General features: G+C 40.7%; 1 protein-coding gene across 2 annotated transcripts; it reads right to left on the reverse strand.

Annotated features, from left to right (window-relative positions):
* Nucleotides 1-1160: 1160 nt before the first annotated feature.
* On the reverse strand, nt 1161-22712 carry LOC146672474 (protein NLRC3-like). Of its 2 annotated transcripts, XM_085385889.1 has the most exons (15): nt 22633-22712; nt 18284-18369; nt 17266-17393; nt 17089-17181; nt 16827-16967; nt 16568-16711; nt 14462-14540; nt 10522-10726; nt 8572-10345; nt 7372-7539; nt 7005-7178; nt 6646-6819; nt 3545-3718; nt 2688-2734; nt 1161-2516 (listed from the first exon to the last, which is right to left on the reverse strand). In XM_085385889.1, exons 3-15 carry the CDS (start codon nt 17352-17354, stop codon nt 1987-1989), a joined length of 3792 nt encoding a protein of 1263 aa, XP_085242015.1. In that variant the 5' UTR covers nt 17355-17393; nt 18284-18369; nt 22633-22712; the 3' UTR covers nt 1161-1986. The 2 variants fall into 2 exon arrangements, with proteins under 2 accessions (XP_085242015.1, XP_085242024.1); XM_085385898.1 differs by lacking the exons at nt 6646-6819; nt 7005-7178; nt 7372-7539.

Raw genomic sequence — 22712 nt, forward strand, 5'->3', positions numbered from 1 at the left:
TCTTTGTTTGTGTTTACTTAGGGGCGATCGTGGCTCAAGAGTTGGCAGTTCGTCTTGTAGTTGGAAGTTTGCCGGTTTGAGCCCTGGCTCGGATGGTCTCAGTTGTTGTGTCCTTGGGCAAGACACTTCACCTACTGCCTACTGGTGTTGGCCAGAGGGGCCGATGGCGCGATATGGCAGCCTGGCTTCTGTCAGTCTGCCCCAGGGCAGCTGTGGCTACAACCGTAGCTGCCTCCACCAGTGAGTGAATGTGAGAGTGAATGAATAGTGGTATTGTAAAGTGCTTTGAGGGTCTTGAAAAGCGCCATATAAATGCAATCCATTATTTAATTAAAGATGCCGGCTTTTCATTTAAAGTTCTGGTCTTTTCACTGTGCTTTGCCCAACACTTCTGCCAACCTAGAACTGGTCCATATTTGTCTTACAGTACCGCAGGTAGTTCCAGGACACACACACACACACACACACACACACACACACACACACACACACACACACACACACACACACACACACACACACACACACACACACACATTACAGTGTTACCTTCAGTTAAATTTTATTCATATAGCACAGCAGTCAGCTAAAGGTGCTTTATATTTACATGTTATATTGTAAGGTAAAGACAATAATACAGTAACTCATAATTAAAGGCATACGGCTTGTATACACACGTGGTGAATGAAGAAGAAACACTCAGTACCCAGCAGCCTACAACTATTGCTGCATAACTAAGGGAGGATTCAGGGTCACCTGGTCCAGCCCTAATTATATGCTTTAGCAAAAAGGAAAGTTTGAAGCCTAATCTTAAAAGTAGAGATAGTGTCTGTCTCCTGAATCCAAACAGGAAGCTGTTTCCACAGAAGAGGGGCCTGAAAACTGAAGGCTCTGTGATAGGTTTGTAGCATAAACCTATTCGCTGGAACGTTAAGGACAATCTGCTACGCAGCAAAAAGCAAGACTCAAGGCACCAAAGTTCTCTGGTTACTCATGCATGAGGGAGACCTGGCTGGAGCCAAGCGTCGTTCCACCACTTGACCACTGTCAGACTCTCAGCCAGGCTCCCCATAGCACTCCTTTTATTGTGGTTACATGAATATGCATAGGGTCATTAACATATAGCATCTTACATAGGTATACATGTGAACAAAGAATACTGTGTGTGTGTGTGTGTGTGTGTGTGTGTGTGTGTGTGTGTGTGTGTGTGTGTGTGTGTGTGTGACTGCTGATCAAAGGGTCATATAACATCCTTGGTCAGGAAGAGGGTAGACTAGACCCCCCCCCCCCCCCGGTGAGGAAGTCCAGCAGTTCATCTAAACAGAAAAGCACTTAGACTAGAACAGACGTAGCTACGTTAATCCTACCATAAAACAATAAGACAAGATGCAAACTTTTCCCATGCCCCCAAGATGCAGGGGTGCATTCCAGTGTGGAATACACACCAAGCCTCTGTAGCCTGTTAAAGATCACACAACTTATCACTACACAATTGATTATACACCTCTAAGCATATATGGTTAAATGTTTCCTAATACAAATGACAATAATAAAATCTAAACCCAACACTCTGCCTCCCATTCTACTTTTAAATACTCTAGGAACAACAAGTAGGCCTGCAGTGCGAGAGCGAAGTGCTTGATTTTTATATCTGACATTTCAAATACATTGGATTGATTTTAAATATTTTAATATTATAAAATGACGAAACGAATTATGTTAATTTCCTAAAGATCAAAGATCACATTCACTGAATTCAGATGAAATGATTCATCTTAGTCTAGTATCTACATGTTAACATTTGTTTGCTAAAGGACTGAAGAGGAAGAAGTTTACAAGGAATCATTTAGAACAGTTTAAAACATCAACTGATTGAATCCATGAATCTGAAAACGTGTTTCTGAGTGAAACAGACAGACATGTACAGACTGAACTGTTCAGCAGTCAGAGTGTTTCTCTAACAGAAGGACACTCTTTACACCCAACTCAGCACAGGGACACTGAGGCACCAGGATTGAACCCAAACCCAGGATAAAGAGTTTCAGTGAATGTGGTGTTGAAGGTGTGGAGGTGGATCAGAGTGTCAGAGGAGACTCTGTAGAAGGACAGAGTGCCAGCAGGACAGTCCACATACACTGCTACTCTGTTAGAGACAGGGGAGGAGGAGGAGGTGATGAATGTCACTCTGTTATTGTACATGACATAATGAGGACCGTATTCAGAGCAGATCAGACTCCAGGAATGATCGTTCCATCCAAACACGCAGTCCTTACTGCCTCCTTTTCTTCTGATTCTTCTGTAACTCACTGATATTTCAACTGTTTCTTTCCACTCGACCTCCCAGTAACAGCGACCAGTCAGACCAGTACTACACATCAGCTGATAAAAATAATCAAATCTGTCTGGATGATCAGGATATGACTGAACCTCCTCCACATGTGTCATCTTGCTGTTGTTGTCAGACAGTTTAATGTGTCTGTTTACTGTGTTTGTGTCGATTATGAGTTGACAGGAATCTGATGGAGAGAACAAACACAATTCAGCTGCAGTTATTGATCCATTGATCATTGATTGACACTTTGATGATGACTCCTGACATCCGAGATGTGAATAAGTGATGTGAAAGTTTGATGATGGTTGAATGAGTGCTGATTTGTTTTCATGCATCACATTAAAAACACACTTACACTTCCTCAGACCTGGTCTCAACCATCGGACTCCAGCAGGCTCCACCCTGAAAGGAGGAGGAGGGTCAGACCAGCACAGTCAGCATGCACACATGGACATTACATGGCTCTCACACACATACTGTTAAACACTGATAAAGGAACAGTCCAACATTTTTACAAATTCTCTTCAATCCATATGTTGCTCAAACTGATGATGATTTTGATCCTGGATCTGTCAGTATGCCACTGTGTTGAAAGAAATATGACTGATTCAAACTGTGACCTTCATCATCTTTATATTCCTCTTCTGTTTCACTGGATCAATGCTGTGATTGCAGCCATTCCTCTCTCTGTGAGGAATGGCTCTCTGTGAATGCTACTCATGGCCATTGATCAGTGGAATCATATTTTGGGGATTTACTTACCTGGATGATTCACTATGTGTCAAGACATTGGACTGTTTCCAGTTCCATTATTGTATATTGTGTATTGGCTTTCAAAATCACATTGCTACTTTTGTCTATGAAAAGCACTAGAAACACATAAATCCCTTACTGCAGGGCTGCTTTTCTTTAAGTCTACAGAGAACATCTCCCTGTAGTTCTCAGTTTCTACCACAGCTCTAAAAATAGAATAGTGATTTTATTCTTTTGATAAAGCAAGCCCAACAGTTCCTTCTGGTTCCAATGGTTGTTGTGTTCTGGGATAAATATTTCCTTAATCTGAACTGTTAATAATACTGAGATATGTTGGTCTCCCTGGAGACCTCCTATCCTTTATGGATCGTTTCATGTGACATGTGTATGAAACAAATAGGAAGTGAGCGAAGGCCACAGGAAATGTTTCCAGGTCTCTATCAGACATTCCCTCCATACCTGAGAGTGTCCAGTGTCCAGCTTGGATCCTTTAGTCCAGCCAACGGCAGCTTCATTCCTGATATACCTGGATGATTGTAGCTCAGGTCCAGCTCTCTCAGATGGGAGGGGTTGGAGCTCAGAGCTGAGACCAGAGAAGTACACCCTTCCTTTGTGATCAGACAGCCTGACAGACTGCAGACACACAAAACAACAATCCATCTGTGAACAATGATTTTCTGTATTTCAGATACAATAACATTATTCAATATCTTCAGTCTTCAAAAGGACCATCTACCATTACTGGTGGCAGAGTGAGGGCAAGAAGAAGGGATGATCTCAGAGAGATGAAAAAAAAACAATAAACAAAATACAAACTAAGGACCTAAACTAAAAGTAAAGACCTAAACTAAGGACAGTGATAGTTGGTAGGATTTCTATGTTATGTAACTTGCCCAAAAATAGTGTTAAGGCCGGATATGTGCTACCCATTAAAGGGAGTGAAAAACCAGGAGTAAATTTTTAAAGAGGAAACGGGTTAACTCTATAGAGGCTGTTTCCAAAGAGTGACAAAAGTAATGTAGGATTTTTTTTTACCAGAAAAAGTTAATTATATCTGTTTTTAGTTCACACTAGTTATTGAGGGAGTCAGTTAATTAGGTTAACTAAGAAAATTAGTTAAAAAGGGGGTCTGTTGGGATTTAAATATATATTCATAATGCTTATTTTCTGATTATATTGTTTTATGTATAGGCCTTTATAAACCAGGCCCAGAGGTGACAAAGAACTAAGTCAAAGGGTGAGAAGTTGCCCTGGCAATAGACTTTAGAAAGAAGAAGTGAAGAAAAGAGGAAGTTTAGCGCAGAGCTGCACCAGAAATCTGACACAAAGAAAGAGGAACTGAGTAAACTGAGGGTGTGTGTGCAGGGGCGGATCTAGAAGGGTGGCATGGGTTGGCAAGTGCCACGCTAAAATGATCTCTTGCCACCCCAGTTTTGCATGTGACACTGTTGTTTATTAAAATAAGATAGCATTAACAGTTTGAGCGTAGTTACAGTCAACAGTGAATATAAATACTAAAACTGAATATATTGGATAGTGTCCCCCCCCCCCCCCCCCCCCCCCCCTCCACCATTAACAAATGGTTCAGCCCAAAGCAGGACCGGCCAGAGCACATTTTGAACAACACCATGGGAATTTCGGATTGTACACAGGTGGTTGGATGTTACACTCTGGAAATGGAAGGAAGGTGAGTGTTATTAACCCTTTGTGGTCCACGGACACGCTGGACCTCCAAATCACATGACTGATGTAAGCTGACATAAGCTGCAGCCCTGCTGAGTCTCTGTTTCAGCCCACATTGAAAGTTCAGACTTCAAAGTTTTTAAATTTTAATTACAGGCCAGTAAATCCAGAGTTATGATAATATATATAAGCCACGCTTTTTTCTAAATACTGTCGTCACGTTTTTGTGTGTGTGTGTTTTTTAAGCGTTTTCTAAGGACAGCGCGAAAACAGTAAAGAAAGGAAAAAAAGCCACATGCTTTCCTGTCGGTGGAAAAATGTACCATGTCGACCAATTTTTAAAAAAAGTCAATATGTGGGATTTGATTGTTTAGGAAGAGGGAAAAGTTTTGGGAGTGACGGTAATGGCAGCGAGACAGAGCGAAAGAGTTTTTAGATGTGGGAGATTTGTGACGTTTAGTGTGGAGTGTTTACTTAGTGTGTTGTGTGGTCTTGTGTAGTTGTTCTGTTGTGTAGTCGTTGTTTTGTTTTGTGTATCAGTGAGGGCACGAATGAATGTCACGAAGGCACATTGCAGTGTAAACACTGTCACTAAGTAGAAAACCAGCGGAATGATACACCTCCTGTTGTCAGGCCTGCAGGTTTATTCCTGTGCTGTTCTCCTCTGTCTTTTGGTGGACAAACCCTTTTTTTACTGGTACACATCATTTGTGGGGCATCTTATTGCGACACCTGATTGTTCTCTCATTTTAGTTTTAGTAATATTTTTAAATGGTTGTAGAAAATGAAAAAAACAACGGCAGGTGTATTGGCTGCATTTTTAGATAAATAGCTGTATATGTTTACAAAATGTACAATTTATATTTGCATTTCAAGTTTACTGGGTTTTTTTACAGTAAAAAAATACAACTCGGATTTTAAGTTCTTTGTGTGATTTCAGATCAGTAATACTAATGCAGTATGTCAGTCAAAACAACTAAATTGAGCTAAATAATAAGTTGAGCTGAAAAGAATCACACCAAACAAGGCAAGGGGAAAAAAATAAAATGAAACAATCTGATGGTGAAATAGAAACGTAAACTCAAAAGGAGTCAAAAATGGCCGGTTGTATTTCAGACCTCAGTGGGTTAATCCAACAAATCATGAAAAATTAGGTTTAAATTTTTGTTCATGACAGTGCAGATTTCTGACATTTTGTGTAATTTAAGCATCTAACAATTTGATTGTTTTCTAACAAAAAACTGTGAAACTTAAGTTAGACTTGTGTTTGTAAATGAACCATGTTGTGTAGCTTTCTGGATTTTATACTTATTGGGCTACATGTTTATTTATTATACAGGCTATACAGTACATAAGATCAAAACTCACATGTTTTATGTAACTAAAGTGTGTAATTAACCATATGTAACCACCTGCATGTGTGTTTGGGGGAGGGGGGGGGGGGGGGCTTTGATTTTGTCATCCCATTTGATTTCCTTGCCACCCCAAGAATATTTCTCTAGATCCGCCCCTATGTGTGTGTGACATAGCCAAACTAGACACATACAGATTCATCTTGTGATTTTTTTCAGAGCTGTGGGTGCATGAGAGCGCCTAACAGCTTCCCATTCTCGGGAATGGAAATAAAGATCATGAGTTAGACCACTTTGAGCCTTGAGTTTTTCTTTGCCTCCAAAAGTATGCAAAGAGCAGAATTTAATAGAATATAATATGGACAAATTGCCCCAAATCTCTAACTTTACTAGTGCAACATAATATTCTTTGAATACATCACAAAAGAAATGTGATTATGAAAAATCTCAAATACAATTCTTTAAAGGTTCACTTTTATACAACAATTGAATATAGATTTTAGATGATAATCAGTAGAACCTGACCTGAGAGTTTCCAGTTTAAAGTTTGCACTCTTTAATCCAACAGACAGAAGCTTCACTCCTGAATCCTGCAGGTCAGAGTTACTCAGGTCCAGCTCTTTCAGACTGCAGGACTGGGAGCTGAGAACTGAGGACAGAGCTTCACAATCTCTCTCTGAGAGGCTACAGTGACTCAGTCTGAAAGATTACAGATTAGTAACCATTGAAAAAATAATTTGTTTTTAAAGTGAAATTTTGAATTATTATTTTATCAATATCTAATACTGTTTTTTTCCTCTGGACCCTGTAATTCCTTTAGCCAAAACATTTAATTTATTAATTCTGTCATCAGATGAAAAAATATATATATAGCTTGGTCTGACCTAAGTGTATTCAGTTTACAGTTTGGACTCTTCAGTCCATCACAAAGAAGCTTCATTCCTGAATCCAGCAGGTTGGAGTTACTCAGGTCCAGCTCTCCTAAACTAGAGGACTGAGAACGAAGAACCGAGGACAAAGCTTCACAGCTTCTCTCTGAGAGGTTACAGCCCATCACTCTGAAAAACAAACCAAACAAAACTGCTAAAGAGTAATCAGGACTAAAGGACTAAAACATTTGGCAATAATAATTGTATTTTTTACCTTGATCTTTAATTCATTTTTGACAATTCATATATATATATATATATATATATATATATATATATATATATATATATATATATATATATATATTTCATTTGATCTGACCTGAGAGTTTTACACTGTGGACTCTTCAGTCCGTCAGACAGGGGCTCCTCTCCTGAATCCTGCAGGCTGCTGTTACTCTGGCCCAGCTCTCTGAGATTGGAGGTCTGGGAGCTGAGGACTGAGGACAGGGCTTCACAATTTGTCTCTGACAGGTTACAGAGACTCAGTCTGAAAGAGTAATGCAGTTTGGGATTAAACTAAACAAATTTATATAAACAGTGTTCCGATTAAAATGTGTCCATAAAGAAAATTAGCTAAAATATCAACTTAAGAGGAAAATTATTGTTCTCAGGTAAAACCAAAAGTAAAGCAGCAAGGAAAATGTATTTTTTGTCAATCGGGGTTTTTTTTTTTTAGCCTTACAATAAGGCATCCTTTGTAGTGCTCTACCACAGTTTTTGACACCTAAATTCAGCAGTCTAATGCCTTATTTTCCACAGTGTTAATGGTACCTTTTCACAGGTCCATACTGGTCATGGCATTCTGTCACAAACTGTCAAGAATCGCACAGTTTGTGGAACAGGACTGACTCAAAGTGCAGGATGCAGAGGACATGTGGACTAAAAAAAAAAAGCAAGCAATTCTTTGACTGATAGAAGTCAGTAAGAAATTAAATATCCAACTGAATACAAAACCACCACAAAGACTGAAAGGGAGGACAGGACTAACCAGCATAGAGGAATCAAGGGTGAGGGAAATGAGACAAAGTTGTAGAAAATAAAGACTTTTTTCTTAGAACTGGCAACAGGAACCACAAGCAACATGAGGAAAATGATTCAGTTCACCAGCAGCTGGTGAAATTTGGGTGATTGTACAAGCAAGGCCGAATGTAGCAGAGCAGTATTTTGGAAATGAGGTAGAACTGAAGAGAGAACAGTGCAGTAACAGAACACTGTTTTTTTCCATGTGGTTTTGGTATGAACAAAATGTTTTTGAAGAGTTTATGTTTAGCACTTGTGTATTCACTACAGGGTGGGTCTGGACATCACTTTAATAACAATTGCACCTAGTTTCTTTGTCAGAAATGCTGACAATCGTTGCCGCTACATATGCATTAACAGTTGGATTGAGTACTGATGATAATGTAAATGTTTTATATATTTTTAAAAAACCCTGAACCATTACAGCTGTTTTCAAACTGCTTTATGTTAACTAGAATAACCATTTACCAAATAAAGGCACCAGCACATATTTACTTACAGAGATTTATTAGAGGCATTGACTTTTGGCAGCAGCTCCAGAAGAACGTCATCTGAAGAAAATGTCTTTGGGTCTACATCTTTTTTTGATGAGACTAAGATTAGGACCAGAGCTGACCACTGAGCAGGGGAAAGATTACGTATGGAGAAACATCCTGAGCACATGTATCGCTGGACCTCCTTCACTAGAGAACGATCATTTAGTTCATTCAGACAGTGGAACAGATTGATGCTTTTCTCTCCTGACAGATTCTCGCTGAGCTTCTTCTTGATGTACTGGACGGTTTCCTGATTGGTCTGTGAAGTATTTCCTGTCTGTGTCTGCAAACCTTGTAGGAGAGTCTGACTTGTCTGCAGTGAAAAACCCAGGAGAAAGCAGAGGAACAGATCCAGGTGTCCGTTTGGACTCTGTAAGGCCTTGTCCACAGCACTCTGGTAGAAGTGAGACGCTGAAGATTCTGTTGTTTCAGGATTCTGGGAGGTGGTTTGTTGCTCTTCCAGCAGATTGACTCCGGAGTTGATGAAGGTCAGATGGACATGAAGAGCAGCCAGAAACTCCTGAACACTCAGATGGATGAAGCAGAACACCTTGTCCTGGTACAGTCCTCTCTCCTCTTTAAAGATCTGTGTGAACACTCCTGCAAACACTATGGCTGCTCTGATATCGATGCCGCACTCTGTCAGGTCTGATTCATAGAAGATCAGGTTTCCTTTCTGCAGATGATCAAAAGCCAGTTTTCCCAGAGACTCAATCATCATCCTGCTCTCTGGACTCCAGTGTGAATCTGTTTGGGCTCCTTCATCAAACTTGACCTTCTTCACTTTGGCCTGAACCACCAGGAAGTGGATGTACATCTCAGTCAGGTTCTTCGGCAGACGTCCCTCTCTGGTTTTCAGCACATTCTCCAAAACTGTAGCAGTGATCCAGCAGAAGACTGGGATGTGGCACATGATGTGGAGGCTTCGTGATGTCTTGACGTGAGAAAGGATTCTTCTGGCCTGCTCCTCATCTCTGAATCTCTTCCTGAAATACTCTTCTTTCTGTGAGTCAGTGAACCCTCTCACCTCTGTCACAATGTCAACACACTGTGGAGGGATCTGATTGGCTGCTGCAGGTCGCGTGGTTATCCAGAGGTGAGCAGAAGGAAGCAGTTTGCCCCTGATGAGGTTTATCAGCAGCACATCCACTGAGGTGGACTTTCTAGGGTCAGTTAGGATTGTAGTTTTGTGGAAGTCCAGAGGAAGTCGACACTCATCCAGACCATCAAAGATGAACACAACCTGGAAGTCTTCAAAACTGCAGATTCCAGCTTCTTTGGTTTCAGTAAAGAAGTGATGAACAAGTTCCACCAAGCTGAACGTTTTCTCTTTCAGCACATTCAGCTCTCTGAAAGTGAATGGAAATATGAACTGGATGTCCTGGTTGGCTTTGTCTTCTGCCCAGTCGAGAATGTATTTCTGAGTTAAGACTGTTTTTCCAATACCAGTCACTCCCTTTGTCAGCACTGTTCTGATTGGTTCAAGTCGTCCAGGTGAGGCTTTAAAGATGTCTTCTTCTCTGATTGATGTTTCTGGTCTGTCTCGGTTCCTGCATACCTTTTCAATCTGTCTTACCTCATGTTCTTCATTGACCTCTGCAGTCCCTCCCTCTGTGATGTAGAGCTCTGTGTAGATCTGATTCAGAAGGGTTGGATTTCCTGCTTTAGCGATCCCTTCAAACACACACTGGAACCTCTCCTTTAGTGTAGATTTAAGTTTGTGAGGACAAATGGCATCTAGACATTTTCAGAGAATAAACCAACAAAAAAAGTACAACATAAGGTACTGTTTAAAAAAAATGTATAGACAATTAAAATTCCATATATCATCATTGTTATGTGTTGTTCTATTTATTTTGAAATTAGTAAATTCTTTACACCAGCAACTTAAATCTTTAGTGAAATCCACTTACTTCTCTGCAGACGGTCAGCCAGCTCATCAAGCTTCATTGTTCTCATGAAGTCCAGGGTGATTTTCACAAATGCCTCTCTGCTGCTCCTCCTCTGCTCTTCCTCCTCCCTTTGACTCTCTAAGCATTCTGGGTAATCTGGACTCAGAACCTTCTGGATCTTCTTCAGCTCTTTCTTCACAAAGCTGATGATGTTGTCCTCCAGCAGCTGGAACAGAATACTTCATGAATGACCCAATCATACTGAAATCATGGAGCCAAATACTGATTATCCACTGTTGCATAAAGAGCAGCATGAAGTTGTAAAAGTAAGTGTTCAAAGGAGCTTGCAAAGAAAAGCGTCTGGACTTCTTTAAGTTGCTTGAAGATGTTTCACCTCTCATCCGAGAAGCTACTTCAGTTCTAGGGTCAAATGGTGGGGAGTCCCATATTTAAACCTAGTGGGAGTATCCCCCCAAAGAGGGACAACAGGACCCCCTGATGATCCTCTAATCGCCTGAACCAAGGTGTGAAAACTGGTGTGGGAATGGGTCCCAATCAGCCAGGGTTTCGGGTGAGCTTATTGTGAAACCTGGCCCCACCTTATAGTGCGAATTCCTGAGGTCAGATGGCCCAGGATGTGAGTGGGTGTTAAGGGATCTGGGGAGGACACTCAAAACTGGATTATAGATGGCAGAGAGTTGGTGTCGTAAACCCCCGCCTCTGTTCAAAGATGGTCGCTCACAGTGGACATAGATGGCTTCTTTCACTCCTCTTTCAAACCATCTGTCCTCTCTGTCCAAAATGTGAACATTGGTATCCGTGAAAGAGTGACCTTTATCCTTAAGATGCAGATGGACTGGTGAGTCTTGTCCTGTGGAGGTGGCTCTTCTATGTTGTGCCATTTGCTTGTGAAGTGGCTGTTTGGTCTCTCCAATGTAGAGGTCTGGGCTACAATAGGTGACATGGGGGAGCCCATGGCGCAGCCATGTTTTTGTCTGTAGAAGCCTTCGTTGTATTTGAAGTATGTTGTGGTAAGGCAGAGGTCTAACAGTGTGCAGATCTGATCGGGTGTGAAGTTGGTCCTGTCTTCCAAGGAGCTGTCGTCTTGTAGTTGTTTTCTGACTGTCTCCACGGCCTCTGTGGTGGGTATGCAAGTTAAGAGAGACTACATCAAAGGACACCATGGTTTCATCTGAATCCAGGGTAAGTTTCTGGACCTTTCGGTGAAGTCGGTGGAGTTTTTGATGTGGGTGTTCCCCACAAGAGGTGCAAGGATGGTAGCAAAGTGTTTTGCAATGTTATAAGTGGCTGAGTTTTTGCTACTGACTATGAGTGGGACATCTTCCTTGTGGATTTTAGGAAGTCCGTAAATGCAGGGTATGGCAATCTCTCGATAAAGGCGGTGATATGTAAGGCGGTCAATGATTTTGTCCTTTTCAAGGTCCTGAAGGCAACCTATACCTTTCTTTTTGTAGCGGATTGTGGGGTCTCGCTTTAAGGCTTCGTAGGTATTGTTGTCACTGAGGAGAGTAGTGATCTTTGTGTGGTAATGTGTAGTGTTTAGGACCACGGTGCATCTTCCCTTATCAGCTGGTAAAACAGTGATGTTGTAGTCTTTGCTCAGGGAAGCGACGGCCTTCTTTTCTTGTATTGTGAGGTTGGACGGAGGGACTTTGGCACTGGAGAGGGTGACTGAGACTTTAAAGGAAGCACTCAAAACATGCGGTTATCCTAACTAGGCGTTCATAATGTCAGCAAAGAGGCACAGAAAAGAAGATCAGACACCAGCGAGGGAGGATAAGAAGGACAGACGCAACAACATTGTCATCCCCTATGTAAACTCAGGAGAGTTTTCTCCAAGCATGACATCCCGGTGCATTTCAGACCCAGCAACACACTCAGACCAAAATTGGTTCACCTGAAAGACAAAACTCCTAAACACAAACTTAACAATGTGGTGTATGCTGTACAGTGCAGCGAGGAATGCCCAGACCTCTACATTGGAGAGACCAAACAGCCGATTCACAAGCGCATGGCACAACACAGAAGAGCCACCTCCACAGGACATGACTCTCTTCTTTGGCTCTCGGAGGAGGCGGACGCACTTTTTCTCCTCTCCCTTATCTTCCCTGCTTATGTCCTTGTCTAGTCTCGTGGTTTTTTTGTATTTTCCCTGGAACATTCTCTCACAGTCTGTTCTCTAAAACCTAAAAGAGGAATTATGGATTGAATCAACTGGTCCCTAAATGCAATAGACACCCCTTTCTCAACGAGAAGTTTGGGCTTGGGTGAGCCTGAGTGCTGAAGATATCTACCTATTCGGAACCATGGTAACAGGGTTCTGGCTGATCAGAGCTGGCTTGGCCCTGACTTATCGAAGAATTAAGAAAGCGGAACCGGCTGTTCAAACTCCCACAAGGCTGCCCGCTGGGATTGGAATGATGGGAGAGGCGTGAGTTTCTCAAAATAGGCTCATTGAGTCAGCACGGATAAGATCTTGGAGAGGCTACGGCTGCTGTGAATACTCAGAATAAGATCTTTGACTGCAGACTGGATGCATCTCGGAAGGGCTAGCCCGGAATAACATCTCTGGGCGCAAAATTGGATGACATCTCGGGGAGGCACACTGCCGTGAGTCCTCAGAAGTCAGCTCCTTGAGCACAAGAAATGACAACATCACAGAAGTCAAGTATGGCGAAGCTCGCGGCTTTCCAACGGGAGATTGAGAGACCAGTGTTGGACTGTAGAACTGCTTTGAAATTCATATGAGCTGTTCGCACTAAAGTAAAAAATAACATCACTTATGCGGATACCCCTTCGGCGCCAGCTGCAAGGCCGGAGCTGAACAAAACACCCTGATAACGACTGTGTTTAGTCTGTTCCTTCCTATTCCATGCAAGGCCACCAGGGTTGGCTGGAAGACTATTTACTTAGCCTGGCAGGGCGAAGGACACTGTCTCAGCTGAACTCTGGACACGCACACACATCCATATACTGATACTGATAAGCACTCATTGATGCATCACCCTCCCTACCCCGGATCCAACGCCACCTCCAACGCTTACCTCCCCTCTGATGTGGACATCGGGTCAGTTGGAGGCGCAGTCGAAAGATTGCAGCGGTCCCAGATCAGATGTACACACTGGAACTCTTTCCCATGTTGCTTGTCTGTGTTTATTATGCTATGGTGTGTTGATATCTGTGCATTCCTGTATTATCCTTTTGTGTTACACATTTCGATGTTTTTTTTCCTCGCTACCTAGCCTGACCTGTCTCCCCAATGTGATGTTTGTGTATTGTATATACGGTCGGCAAGGTCTGTCATCTCGGTTGTGGGCAAAAGACCTGCAACTGACAAATAAAGGCTATCTCATCATCTCATCTCAGCAGTCCATCTGCATCTAAAGGTCAAAGGTCACTCTTTCGAGGATACCAATGTTCACATTTTGGACAGAGAGGACAGATGGTTTGAGAGAGGAGTGAAAGAAGCCATTTATGTCCACTGTGAGCGACCATCTTTGAACAGAGGCGGTGGTTTACGACACCAACTGTCTGCCATCTATAATCCAGTTTTGAGTTCCCTCCCCAGACGCCTTAACGCCCACTAACATCCTGGGCCATCTTACCTCAGGAATTCGCATGATAAGGTGGGGCCAGGTTTCACAATGAGCTCACCTGAAACCCTGGCTGATTGGGACCCATTTTCACACCTTGGCTCAGGCGATTAGAGGATCATCAGGGGGTCCATTTTTCCCTCTTTGGGGGGATATTCTCCCACTATGTTTAAATCTGGGACTCCACACCATTTGACCTTAGAACTGAAGAAGCTTCTCGGATGAGAGGTAAAACGTCTTCTAGCAACTTAAAGAAGTCCAGACGCTTTTCTTTGCAAGCTCCTTTGACTACGATGACCTGGATAACTGAGAACTTTCATAGACAAAAGTTTTGTACATGTACAGACCATAAATATGGAGTCCAGCTGTGTTTGATGCTGCTGGGCAGACTGACCCCTCGGAACCTCTGAGCTCTCCTGATCCACTCTGTGGAGGAATCATGAAGAGTTAGTCCCCATGAAATCTGTCTCCAGAGAGACAAGGAAAGGAAAAGAAACAGATGCTTCTAGTGATGTTCATCTCATCAATATAATTTAACTCTTGAACAATATTTAGCTGTTCATCTAGTCCAGGAAAAAAAGTAGCCAATCTGCTGGTTTATATTCCATGAGAAAAGCAAATTAGAGCTTGTAGTGTATCCAGCTGATATTTTGAATATAAGCTCCTGTGTGATTCCTGTGTGCCTGTTGAGTTTGTTTTGCCCATGATTAAGCTTATTTTTCTGTGGAGTTAATTTCTTTCATGTTTAGTTCCTCAGGGCTTTTCGTCTCTACTTTTTTTTGTCAGAGCCCTGCTCTAAATACTGTCCTAGATTTAAATACTGTTTGAAACACTAGATTTAGAAGTATTTAGCGCCATCTTTTGCTGTTACAGATGTCACCATGTAGGTTGCTGCCAATAGATTTACAAAACATAATGTTACCTAACTACTGACAAAACTGATATCTCAGTGAAAAACAAGTGAAAGTGGAGAGTATATCCTTGTTATGAACATCAATTCATTGTTTCAGCAACTCAGCATTGAACTTGATATTTAGTTTTATTGTTGTTGATTCTGTAACTAGTCAGGAAATAATGTAATGTAAGTCTATTGGCAGCAGGCTCAAATGTTCAAAGATGGCACTAAACATGTTCTAAAACTTTGAACATTTATTTTTTGTTTACATCCAGCTTAAGAGACAGAGTTAAATGTATTACTTTTTTTTTTTTTTTAGAACTCTCACATTTGTGTAAATTTACACCCAGTTACAGTCTTCTTTTTAACAACATCAGGTAGTTATTTACCTCTCAAAGATCCCAAAAAGTTGATTTTGTTCATCTGGATGTAGCATTTTCAATGGGAGAAACATTTAGTCACTCATACTTCAGTCTCAGCTGACTGCAGGTTTCCTAAGCCTTATAAACAATACCTTTGTACAATGACTGAAATCTCCACAGAATGAACAATGGGCTGTGAGGTCAGTTACTTGATCATTTATATGCAAAATGTCATGACCATTGACCAAGAACCATTGATTAGGAAGTCTCTCAATACTCAATTTGTTGTGGTTTCTGGTAAACAACAATTAAGTAAAACTTTCTTTGTTAGTCTTGGACTTTTCATGCTGTGCTAGTTGGATTGTCTTACTGAATTCAAACACCCTTTGAGGAGTATTCTCATCTAGAAGCATTATAATAATAATAATAATGGATTGGATTTATATAGCGCTTTTCTAGGCACCCAAAGCGCTTTACAATACCACTATTCATTCACTCTCACATTCACACACTGGTGGAGGCAAGCTACAGTTGTAGCCACAGCTACCCTGGGGCAGACTGACAGAAGCAAGGCTGCCATACCCCTCTGGCCAACACCAGTAGGCAAGTAGGGTAAAGTGTCTTGCCCAAGGACACAACGACCAGGACAGAGAGCCCAGGGATCGAACCGGTGACCTTCCGGTTACAGATGCGATTCCCAACCCCCTGAGCCACGGTCGCATTGTAAGTCTCTGTGGCATCCACTCCTCCTCAGATTTTAGCACATTAATGATAAAATGTGTTTCTTTGAAACATTCATTGAGGAGCTAGTTCTGCGTCTTCCTAAAGATTTCTTGTTGCTCCAAGGCCCTTAACTGAAGAGCTCATCTAAAGACTTCTAGGAGTAATCCTGTTTTGTCTGCATCTGAGGCTGAACAACAGGTGGTTCAGGCAATCAACCATCTTATGTGCTGTTTGCTCATAGTCATATTAGCTTAAGCCAGTACTTGACAAAGTGGGTTAAAATGTCTTGATGCATGGTCAATAATCCAAGAAAGTAAATCCAAAAAGTGTCACTTGTATGAGTGACAACATGTTTCTATCACTGAAAACACAACGTCCAGATGAACAGAATCATCTTTTTGGGATTAACTTAAATGGATGACTAAGTATGCATCAGGATACCTCTCAAAGACTTCATGTTACTAACAGCTCACCTGTATCCTGCAGACCCATGATGTTTAAATTCAATGGGGTCACGTTTTGACTGTTTACTCCTTAAGGACATACAGCTGGGTCCAGGTTCATTTATACGTTTAGTTCCTCGTTTTCTCCTGCATGTTGTTTGAGTCAATGGTCTCCTACAGAGATACATTTTTGAAACCATGAAGGATTAATAAAAGTAAAAAATAAAATAAGAATCATCATTTAAATCAGACACTGTACTGACATGAAAGAGTGTTACTAACAGCTCACCTCTCTCCAGCAGGCGGCTGTTGAAATTCAATGGGGTCACGTTTTGACTGTTTACTCCTTAAGGACATACAGCTGGGTTCAGGCTCATGTTTACATTTAGTTCCTCGTTTTTTTGTGTATGTCCTTTTAGCCAGTGGTCTCCTACAGAGATGCATTTATGAAACCATGAAAGATTAATAAAAAAAACAAAATACAACGAGCATCACCATTTAAATCAGACACCTGGCTGACGTTCAAATAGTTCATGTTAATAACTGCTCACCTCTCTGCAGCAGACACCTGCTGGTGTTTAAAATCAATGGCTTCATTTTTAGACCGGTCACTCATTAAGGAGGGTGGAGGTCCAGGTTGGTTCCTGCGAATAATGATGGAGCAGTGATGTGAGTGCTGAGCTGTGACATGGAGAAGAGTCATGGACAGTTAGAGATGGTCATCTCACCTCTGCTCTTTGGTCTGGCTCTCATGTTCCCCACACAGAGTGCTTTTAGAGGGAGGGACTCCCTCCTCTCTGTCCTCACACTGATCCATGTTGTTGAATTCACATCAGCTCACACACACACACACACACTTTCTACCTTCACCTGCAGAGGAAACACAAATCATTCATGTGCACATAGCAACATTTTGAACAACATTTTCAAACATTTCTGCCGATCCATGAAAAAAACCTTTAGGGTCATTAGAGCTAAAAGCTTCAGACTAACTATTCCTGCTGAGTTTGCAGAGAGCTGTAGACACACTGATTCACTGGTAATACGAATCTTCAGTTCAGGGTTAATGTGAACAGCCAGTCAGAGAAAGGAGGAGCCAGAGCTTCAAAGTAAGAGAACTGGTCTTGAATTCAGTTCATGCCAGACTGGTGTTTTCTGACTGTGTAGCTTTAATTTAGACTGAAGGAAACATTTAGTGACAGCTCAGTGTACTAAGATTTTCACTGAGAGAGGCCGAGTGAGTAAATTAGAAATGAGTATATCAGGGCACTCACAAATTCACATGAACACTTTTTCTATGCCAAAATCTACCCAGATGTGATCTGGTTCTGGATCTCAGAGCAGAGCCTCACACATTTCTGGTTCTGGGATTTTAACAGAGAAAAGCAAAACTGTCCCAATCTGCAGAGTTCACAAACTCGAGTTTAAAGAGTAGGAATCACATGCAGACATTAAAGCTGATTATCGATGTTTGCAGCTAGGGAAACATTCCTCACATGTTTAAACTAGAAAAACTAGAAACTGCATGCAGCATAGTTTCAGTTTGCAGCATGCACAATCTTTTTGAAGCATTAACAGCAACAAAAGGTTATTAAAAGAGCTGTAGAAAGGCAAAGAGACATCAGGAGTTTGGTTAACATTTTTCTGATTGCCAAACACAATAGTTTGAGTTGTTTTCTACAGAGTCCACAGATCTCAAGCTTAAGTTACTAAAGACAAACTGTTAAAAGAGGAAAAAAATAAAACTTACAGGTTCTTCACAGACACACAAAGAACAAGCTCAGGTACAGACACACGGGTGAGCTGTTTAATGGAAGGAGGAGGGACTCTACCTGAAGTAGGACAGGTTGGAGGAGGCAGATTTTCAGATTTTCAGAAGAGTTACTGAAAATATGCCTTTATGTTGTCAGATTTAAAGTAGAATTCAACTTGTGTCATTTAATTCAATTATTCACCAAGCAGTTTTGGTTATTATTAAAATAACATAATGAGTTTGTATCTTTCAATAAACTGATAATTACTAACCCTGAAAAATAATCGATTTATTATGTTGTTGTAAGCCCATGAACACCAGACAGGACTGCATGGAGCTGGTGATCAGGATGAGAATTCAGAAAACTGTTGAAACAAAAAAGCTCCAAGAGCTGCTCAACGAATATTTTTTTTCAAACATTTACAGTTAATACATGAGCGAGGCACAAAAATAGAATTGTAGGATTACCAGAGGAACAAAACACCAGCTCCTGGTAGACAGAGCCGTTGCCCGAAACTGCAAGGCCAGACTGACCAACCTATGCACTGCCTGGATTTATTACAAAGCCTGACTCGATGCCCCACACTTGGAGCTTGGAATGCCTAAAACTGTACAAGATCAACAGGAACCCCAGACTCTTCACCAGGAACTCAATGTGAATGTGGTGAACAACAGTAGAGGTCAACTTCAAGCCAATGGCATAAGTCATCATCAAGAGTGGGACCCACCAAGAAGAGGCTCTGTCCACACTGCTGTTCAACATCAATGAATAATAAATAAAAGACCTCATAGTCTATCAGCCCAGAATAAAGTGTGTGCGTGCGTGCGTGCATGAGTGCGTGTGTGTGTGTGTGTGTGTGTGTGTGTGTGTGTGTGTGTGTGTGTGTGTGTGTGTGTGTGTGTGTGTGTGTGTTCACTCCAGAAAAATGCTGTCTGACTACTCAGACTTAAGTCAGAGTAAACTTCACATGCTTTGTTAGGGCGGTCACTCAAAAAGTTAAATAAAATATTACACATTACTGGTTTCTTTTCTTAAAAGTAATGCAGAACATTACTTAGTTACTCACTGGAGTAAGTACATATTTGGGCTTAAAAGAAAAGATGTTTCTGTTATTATGCAGCCTTTTATGTAAGAGCTGCATAATATTGCAATATCTTTTTTCCTGTTCTCATTTGCTCTAGCTGAGCAAAAAAGCTTTGCTTTTTTTGTGAAAATACGGACTTCTGTTATTGTTTGATTTTTCTTTTGTAACTGGGGTTTATATTTTAGTGTATACTTTTTGTGAATTTAGTGATTAGAATAAATTTATGTGATTATAAGTTCAAAATAATAATTTATTTTCTGTCTTTATTCTAACCCAGTTCATCCTCTGTCTGGATGCCAGTTCAGTTCCCCTCCCTGTCTCTAATCCAACGTTCTTCGGATTGTTGGTTTAAAATAGAATCTGGTGCTTGAAGACGCCATTTCGTCCACCCACTTCGGTGGATATTCAGTCAAATGAACAAAAGTTTTTCTCTATTGTTAAATCTACGTTGTTGTTTTTTGTTGTTTTTTTGGGGGTTTTTTTGTTTTTTTTTTAAAGGCACAGAAGAATTACAGATGATTGACGAGCACCTTTGATCACATCAGAGAGGAGGAGACCGAGTTTTGGCTGTGTTCTATTCCACCATCCTTGATTGGAAATAGGGCTGGGTATCGTCACTGATTTCTAGAATCGATTCAATACCGATTCACAAGGTCCCGAATCGATTCGATCCACGATTCGATTTAATTCGATTCGATTCGATTTAAATCTGGGAAATTTTGACAGTCAGAAATATAATTCAGATCAGTACATTTACATATTTTTGTATCAATAAAAAGGAAGCTGACACTCGCAAGACTTTATCCAAGGTGTGAGCGTCACAGCAGATGCCTTTGTGTCAAAGTAGCTGAGGATAAAACAAAGAAAAACATGAAGGTGATTTTCCTGGCCTGGGATTTTATAAAAATATTCTGCAGTACATCAAAAATGAAAGAAAACCATTAATCAACATATGAACATTACCTCTGACGTTACAGCGGTTTTATTAGAGACACGGCTAAGCGTTTTGCATTTTGACTAATTTTAAAAAGTTTAAATTTGTTCAGTATTGAACAGCAGAAATGAGGTTTTCTTTTCGGAAGAATGTAAAAGGGAAAAAAACAGCAGCCGACAGCGCTGTAAGCAACAGTAGACTTGTGCGTATCAAGCAAGCGAATAATGAAGAAAGGGAAACTGTTCTTAAAGTACAGAGAGAGAGAGAGAGCTGCGCATCGCGATGGAAGCAAAACAGTAAAAGTCAGAGTGAATTCATGACGATGTTTATGTGAAGCGTTTGGATCTTCTTTTGCTGCTGGTTCGGTCAATATTGTTTGGAGAGACATCAAACTAACAGCTTTAGAATCAGCGCATAAAGGGCGTGAACACAAAGCGCGGACCCGCCCACAGATCAGAATCAGCGAGCTGTCGGCTTTCAGCCCCGACCGTGAGAAAGGCGACATCTAACTGATTCTGATCCGCGGGTCGCGCTGTGTGTTTAAGTCTATGTGCAGAATCCCTGTACCTGCTCTCATTTACTGTCTTAACTGTTTGGTGGTTCTTGAAATTTTGTGAGATGTCACCAGAGATTCTGGCATTTCGGGCAAAATAAATTTATATTAAAAAATCGATTCAGGATTTTAATGAATCGATTTTACGTTATCCAAGCCAGAATCGATTTTAATCGATGAATCGATTATAAAAACCCACCCCTAATTGGAAATATTGCCTTTAGCAACATTAACTGGTTGAGGGTGGAGGTAGCTAAATATAAAGCTGACAGACAGACCGACGAAGAGTAGCTATAATATCATCAGAATTAATAGTCTTTACTGATAGAAAAATAATCCATGTGCAGACATCAGTTCTTTCACAGACACAGGCATAAAGAGATGTTTCAAAAACCTTTAAGGTATAAAACATTAGAAAGATCCTTACAATATTTACATACAATCCCCATAATATTGTTTACAATAGAAAAGAAGAGTAGAAGTGGATCCTGAGCTGTTCATTTAAGTCAGCATTAGTTCCCTCACTGGCTTCCATCATATACATGAGGAATTAAAATGTTTTGTGTGATGTTACCGAGTTCACCAAGTGTCTGATGTATAATGACTCTGATATCAGATAATCAGTACTGAGTGATGCTTAATTTTCATTACTTGAGCTTCTGATTGCATCCTGTGTGACGATGTTAACCTTTACATGACTACCTGCTCTAAAACAACAACAGTCTTTTACAGAATAATGAACTGACTACTGAGACCAGACTAGAGGTGCAAAGAGTCAGTGGGCCTCTGGTCTTATCTAAAAAATAAAATTCACAAAGGGACACAAAACCACCAAAAATCATCTATCAACAGTTACTTGTGTTTATTTTAATACAACTGACATAATTTTAACATATATCTGTTCAATTATTTATTTCATGAAAACGTACCACTGAGTGACTCTATAAATGTAACAAAAGACTATTTTCATTAGCCGGCAGAGTTTTGAAGCCAAATCCAGGACAACTGGCTCAAATAACTTACAGCACACATTCATTCAGACTTAAAACTGTTCACGAGGAACAAAATTCAAAATGTTTATCAAAAAATGCAAGGACTATAAAAGAGGGCAACAAACAGGAAAACACAAGAGAACACACTCTGACCAACGATTACTGACTAAAAACTTCAAACACTAGAAGACGAAAACTCAAATCCACTGATTAAAACACAAAGTACAAAGTGAACATGACAGCGACACAACGCAATAACAAATCCAAATACTTTCCTGCACAATATCCCAGCCTCCACATGCAGATATTATAAAGTTCATTTAAAAAAATGCAGTAATTGTTCATGTTGTTTGTAAACTTCTAGATTTCATTTTCATTAACTTTGTTTGCAGTAAACTGATCTGAGCTGGAGATGATTCACTTTCTGTTTTTCAATGTCACTTCATTAAAACCTGAAAGTCGACTTCTAAGAACAGAATGATTATATCTGATTGTTTCCAGTTAAAGAAGGAAAAACGTCCCATGAGTGATGATCAGTGTCAAACAGATTCATTTAAACTGTTTATCACAGTAACAAATGTTTCAGTGCAGAGTTAACCAGTGTGGATTCCACTCAATCAATAATCTAAAATCATGTGGATTTATCTTCAAGCACAAGAGTGATCCAAAGTTTGTCCTGAAATAAGAGCTAAACATCTGGTCCAAATATTACAGAGCAGAAACAAACAGTAAAGTTCCTAAAGACAAACTGTTAAAGGACGACACAAAGCAAACTTACAGTTTCTTCAAACAGATACACGAACAACAAGCTCCAATCCACACTTGGACACTAAACACAGACACACAGGTGAGCTGCTT

Source organism: Rhamphochromis longiceps, linkage group LG3, assembly GCF_057381845.1.
Source record: "Rhamphochromis longiceps isolate RC_006_pf linkage group LG3, R_longiceps_female_GT1.1, whole genome shotgun sequence".
Taxonomy (NCBI): Eukaryota; Metazoa; Chordata; class Actinopteri; order Cichliformes; family Cichlidae; genus Rhamphochromis; species Rhamphochromis longiceps.